The sequence below is a fragment of the Gossypium arboreum genome, chromosome 7 (assembly GCF_025698485.1).
Source record: "Gossypium arboreum isolate Shixiya-1 chromosome 7, ASM2569848v2, whole genome shotgun sequence".
NCBI classification, from domain to species: Eukaryota; Viridiplantae; Streptophyta; class Magnoliopsida; order Malvales; family Malvaceae; genus Gossypium; species Gossypium arboreum.
This window is the reverse complement of record NC_069076.1, coordinates 5381483-5388494: the sequence shown is the minus strand read 5'-3', so window position 1 is coordinate 5388494 and position 7012 is coordinate 5381483. Positions and strand designations below refer to the sequence as shown.

Genomic DNA, 7012 nt, shown 5'->3' with positions numbered 1-7012 from the left:
ATTTTAAAATATATTTACCCAAATAAATAAATTCAATTTTAAAATTTTAAAACAAATTCAAATTTCCTCTTTCAATTTTAAATATTTTTCCAGAAAATAAATGGAAATCAAATGAGCAGCATTTAAACCGAAATCAGGATAATAAATGCAATTTTTCATTTTTTCAAAGTGGGATAATAAATGCAAATTTAATAGCCTTATATTTATCTTAAATTAATTACAAATATATCATATCTTTAAAATACGATATTGTTGAAAGAATAAAGAGCCAGTCGAGATGGATTATAAAGATAAAAAAAATTAATTACTAATATAATTAAGAGTTAATTACACCAAAAATTTTAAATTATGATTCTTATTTTAAATTAGTTCCCAAACCTTAAAACATTTTAATTGCATACTGAAACTATCGATATTATATCAATAAGGTTACTTTATCACTAAAATAGTTAACCTAATTTTTAAATGAGACGTCAAATTTTATATGATATAATTTATTTTATAAAGGAAAAACTATTGCTCACTATTTTTTATTTACTTTATTTTTAATTTTTACTTTTAAAAGGAATATCAACATTTTACTTTTTTTTTTGAAATTTTCATTTTAAATATGCCGTATAAGATTTCACATGTCATTTAATGGATAAATTAACGATCTCAATAATAGAAAGACTTGATTGATATAACATCAATAGTTTAAAGATATAATTAGAATATTTTAAAATTAGGAATCAATTTAGAATGAGATCATAATTTGAGGATATCTAGTACAATTAACTCTATAATTAAAATTTTAACCACAAATACAACTTAAAAAAACGGTAAACTACGCGGATAGTCACTTAATTATTAAAAAATTCATTTTAGGTACCCAGAATAATAAAAACTTACAATTTAACTACTTATATTATATATTTCGACTATTTTAGTCACTTCCGTTAAAATTATAGACAATAAACTGACATGACAGTTAAAAATTAATATAATAATAAATTTAACCCTAAAATTTTACATAATATATCGATTTAGTCATAAATTTACAAATATTATTCACATGTGTGATTTACCCGAAAACAAAATCATTGAAAGCAGCATCGTCTCTTTTTTTATCATCTCAAAGATTATATAAAAATCACACACAATAATTGAAAAAAAAAAAAAAACAAGCGGAAGAGAAGAGAAGAACTGTTGTTTACAGAATTTCTCCACAATCAGAGATATGGGAGAGATGAATTTAAGTTACTGATATTGAAAAAATAATTACTAAAATTCTTAAAAAAAAAAAGAGAGAAAATTATTAAAAGATATCAAGAATTTCCTGGATTGTGCCATTGCAAAGCGGGCAATTCCCTCGCTGAACCCAAAGCTCCCTTGAACAAAGCCGGCAAAACGTATGGCCGCATGGAATAAACGCCGCACCTTTATGCCTTACCATGCACACGCAACACGTCTGCTCCATCCCGCCGTTCCCTTCCGCCTTGTCTTTCTCCTCGTTTTCTTCGTTATCGGCGTCGGCGTCGCTCGTCGTGCATTTCGATCCCGTCAGGCCCATTTGTCGCTCTGTTTCTTCCAAAAAGTCCATCAATGACATCCTCACCAGCTCCTCGGTGGAACCAATTGGCCTAGCATTGGTCTCTGCCACCGTCGCCGCTTCCTGTGCCGCGGCCGCTTCTCTCGCAGATAACGCCCTCTCCTCCTCTAATGCCGCTCCAAGTCGGCGCGTTTCATCACGCGCCACAGGAGAGTCGTCGTCGTCTTCGCTGCTGTTAGCGTTGTTCCTGGCGTTGTTCAAGGAAGGAAAAGGAGTCAAATGTTGACGGCTAATTTCTGACTCGTGATGCTGCACGAACCGACCCGAACCAAACCGCGCCAATTGCGGCCTAGAGTTCATAACCGTCGGGTCAGAAACAGGAGCACTTCCTCCTCGGTCCTCAACACCAGTCGAGTCAGCCGAGTGAAAACGAAACGAACCGTGCCGCGAGAACTGGGATCTATTATTATCATTAACAATAACATCAGAAGCCGGGATACGAACCGAGGAGGTCCGAGCAGACACCGCCAGTCGCTTGAGCCGGAGCTTGTCCCGTAACGCTTTCCAACTCTTCTTCTCCTTGTTGGAATCATCGTCTCGTATAATCTCCAGAAGGGTACGGTTCTGAGCAGGCGGTTGCTCAGGCCGCTTAGCGTTTCCCAAAACGGCGTCGAGAGTTAAACCGGCCAGAGCATCCCGGCCGTTCTCGACCGCCGAAATCTGCTCAAAAAGCGTAAGCCTCCTCCGGTTACCACCTTCCATTGCATCACAGTTTCATTAAAAAAATTGTACTTGTTTGGAATTAGTAATATATATAGAGAAAACATATGGAGGATAGAAAGAGAAAGTGAGAGTTTGTTTGGTTTTATAGCGGGGGAGAAAGCTGATCTTCTAATGAGAGATTAAACTGTAATTTAAAGTGGTAATGATGATTATCATCTGAGAATTTAAATATTAACTACGGAGCAGTTTGTTGGGGTGTACAATAACAGACGGTTGCTCAAATTATTTTTAACTAACTCAGATATTTATAATATTTATAATTAATTTAATTTTAATTTATTAATTTTAAAATTATATTATCCTAAACATTTTATTTTTATTTAGAATAAGGTAAAATGGACCATATTTAGATGATATAGCACATGTACCAAATTACGAAAAAAAAATGATAAGTTCAAGTATCAAATTGGACAAAAAAAAGTCAAGTTTAAGTATCAAATATTATATTAAGTCTAGGGGTGAGCATTCGATCGAGTCGAGTTGAATCAAGTTAAAAAATTTTGGGTTAGTCGAGTTGATGAATCTTATTTTAGCAATGAACTCAATTTGAATCGAGTTAATGAATCTTATTATTTATAATCAATGTTGCGTTTATATGGACCAGTTATTTAACTAGTAGACAATGAATAAGATTATTTAACTATATAAACAATATAATTTACTTAATAATTACATATAAAGAACTATTTTAGACATACAAAGTAACTATACGTAATGTTGCAAGACAGTCATTATGGCTATAATTCGAGTCAACTATATAAGCTATTACACCACACGCATAGTTATGCGTCAAGAACTATCCTATATACAATATGAGAAAATGATATACCAAAAGTTCGATATAGGGACTCGGGAAGGAAAGGAAGTGTACAGGCAAAGTAAGGCTGATGGATTCAATGGTTTTGACTTTTAACTTTAGAAAATGTAAGCATTTATCAAGAACGACGTAGTTTTACCTTCTTTTTTTTATTTGAATTTTTGGTTAACTTGAATTGTGTAATTCATGTTCGAGTTAAACCGAAAATTTTAATTTTTTTATTCGAATTGATTCGAATAACTCGAACTATTTAATTCAAAATTTGAATTTGTTATCGAGTTTTCGAATCAAATTGAATTTTGCTCACCCCTAATTAAGTTTAAATAAATTAAGTTTCGTTTCTCTCAAAATTTAGATGTGCTTATTCATTTCGACCGATATCAATGTATATCAATCCATATTGTTTGATACGAAAATTTGATATTTTAAACTAAAATATAATAATTACAATCACATAATTACATAAGAAAATATAAAACAAAATAAAATTCAAATATTATACGAAAAAATACATATGAAAACCTTTTATACGAATTAAAGTTTTATCATTAAAAATCAATAGTATAAGCTAAGATATATAAAGATTTATTATATATTACAAAAGAAAAACATAAGATTATATGCATTAAAAATGAAAATTTTATATCAAATATTATAATAATTTAATATTTTCTATTATGAGTATAATATGAAAATATTAATATCATAATTAATGTAAATATTATCGTTTAATTAATTGAAAAATAATATTTTTAATAAAATATTAAAATTAATAAGATTTAAAATAAAATTACCAATTTTATCATACAAAATTATAAATTCTATAAAAAAATCAAATTATAGAACTTTGGAGCAGTGGAATGTCAAATTATAAATCATAAGTATAAATTATAAAACTTTAATTAATAAAAATATTTTTAAATTGAATTTTATTAAACTATAGTTCTCTGTTTAAAATTTTCAATTTATAATAATTCTAAAATTTTTATTCATTATAAAAAATTATATTTATGATAACTATTTAAAATCAAGGCTATTTTAAAAATTATTTTAGTTATTCTATCTGCTTCTACATTTTCGACATTCTTCAACAGATGGTAATGCGCTTGATCAAAATAAAACTTTGGCGTGAGTTCAAATTTTACTGTATGTATTTTTCTTAGTTTTTTAAAATAAAAATTAAAATACTCTCAAATTTTATAATTTTTAATAAAATTAATATCTAATTAACTCGTAACACTAATTCAATTAAATATTTTATTAATAATATAAATATATAACTAATAAATATTATAAATTACGTATATTAAAAATATATATAAAAAGAAAATTATTTAAATTTTATTACTCGATTTACTCTCGAAACACCAGTTATGCAAACAGTTTTAAAAAGAAACGAAGATACTGAAGAATAAATGTTGTAGTATATAAAATTTTGTAATTGGTGGTGCGCTTGTTGTATTATTAGCCGCAAATAATACAAAATTCAATGCCGCAAATAATTCACAAAGACAATCGGTTAGCTGGCTTACTTAATTGCTGCCAAATTCTGAAACCCATTTCTTCATTTTTCCCTACTCTATTACTGGCCACCCTATTTCAACCAATAATAATAATTAAATACAATACGGTAAAAATAATTATATAATAAATATATTTATATATTTTGAAATGGTAAAAGAATTTTTAAATGTTAATGTTTTAGGTTTAAATTTTATTACGCGTGTATTTTTTATTTTTCATATAATAGATATAAAAAGATAAAATATTGTTGCTTAACAAAACAAGTGCTAAATTACAATAGCCATTACGACCTGATATTATGAAATTGTGCAAACAAAATAATAAGTAACACTACATCTGTGGAACTTAACTTAGTAAGAAATTCCATTATTCTTAGTCAATAATACAATAAGTGACTCATACTTTATCACTCTCCAAATACAAAGACCTCACTCTTGTATTTAAAAACTAGAACTCTCACCTCCAAAACCTTCTCTTGAGACCTTTGGCAGTAAACATTCTCAACAATGTTTACAATACAACATTTACGTTCTTTCACAAAAACAGTTCATCAATGAACAGATTCAAATACTTTTAATAAATTATCTTATAAAACCTAGGCAAGCTTTATAATATATATTCAATTCGGTTTGTTAATATAGAATCTAAATGAATACAAAGTAACTCATTGAAAATAACTATTATAATCACAATAATTAAAGTACAATCAATTAAAGATATAATTTTCAAAATAACTACATAGTCTTCATCGATCCTCCATGTTTCAAAGAATTATTTGATTTACTCGAATCCAATTCAATCTTAAAATGCCAAATGGACCGTAATATCTTTGATAAAGCAACACATAACTAGGCCAAAGATTTTCTTCATTAAACTGCCGAACCAAATAAGATAAGTATTAAAACTACCTCAATAGTAGTTTGCATTTGGCATTGCCGAATGCCACTCAACTCATTTTGCCTCAACAAACACCATTAAAGTAAATAAATGATATTTTACATAGTACCCAATTGAGTTAGTACTCGATTGATTTGTGACACCAACTTAGTCAAGAACTGAAAATATAGACTTACTATATAATATAGATATAGATAGATATATAAAAATAAATTATGTTAAATATATATATATATATATATAGTTTACCCATGTCCTCCTTATAGCTTAAAATTACCCATAGCCTTTCTCTAACCTACAAATAGGAAGATAACGCGCTTCAAGACACTTGAACCTACGTTCTCTTGTGTTGACAATAATATTCATGCCAATCGAGTTAAGAATTAATCAACACCTTCTCAATTAACTTCATCTAAGTGGGAATAGTTAGTTTGACTCAAAACATGATATATGATTATTTATCTTTATCTTTAATTAAATTTATCTAATATTTGATGAGCTCACATGTAAGACCATTATTTATTTATTAAGATGATTTAATTAAGAGCTTAATTAACGGACCACCTATGTTTCTTAATGTTCTTTTGTTTTTATATGACATGGAGGAATCAACGTGCAGTTTACGCCACCACACCTATGAGTTTTTACACTCCAACTTCGAATCAATAATTAGTGCACCAATATTAGTTTAATACGTCTCTAACACTTTATTTTTAAATCAACTCCAAAACATACAATAATTATTCATTTTACTTTGGGATATAGATTAGTTTTGGATTGTTATTGCCGTTAATAACTGATTTTTGAATGATTTTTGAATTAGTTTGAGTTTTAACTCAATTGATATGGATATTGTTGTTAATATAGGAGGATATGAATTCGAGTGAGCTGAAGCATATTCAGAGGTGAATCAGTAAAAGTAAAATTGCACTTTGACCCCTCTAAAATTATAAAAATATAGACTATAAAAAATTAAAATTTCATTCGGCCCCCCTAAAAAATTGTTCTGACTTTGCTCCCTGAGAATATTATCCTCCTATTTATGGGTTAGGGAGACTATGAGTAGTTCTAGGCATTTTATCAAAAAAAGTAGATATGACCAGAACATATAATGAGATTGATAAAAACCAAAAAAAAAAAATGATTTTAAAAAATGGTACTAAATATAAGTTTTAAATATTTTAACAAATTGGTTTAACTTCAAAGAAAATCAATTACATGTATATATATATTCAAATAATTAATTGTATTATGATATCTCTAAAAATCAAATTGAAAATTGATTAAAATATGATTTAAATTAGATTTGATCATGAGTCGGGTTGGTGTAAAAATTTAGACTCGTTTTCTAGGTTCGGGTCCGGCTTGGTCCAAAAAATAGGCTTAAAATTTTATCTAAGTTCGGTCTAGATTAAAACTACTAAACTCGAGATCGACCTAACCCACTTGTATTATTTTTT

General features: G+C 28.3%; 1 protein-coding gene across 1 annotated transcript; it reads right to left on the bottom strand.

Moving 5' to 3' along the window:
• Positions 1-993: 993 nt before the first annotated feature.
• LOC108468868 (uncharacterized) lies at positions 994-2527 on the bottom strand. The gene has a single exon (XM_017769730.2). The coding sequence runs from the start codon at positions 2291-2293 to the stop codon at positions 1298-1300; it is 996 nt and encodes a 331-aa protein (XP_017625219.1). The 5' UTR covers positions 2294-2527; the 3' UTR covers positions 994-1297.
• Positions 2528-7012: the final 4485 nt, after the last annotated feature.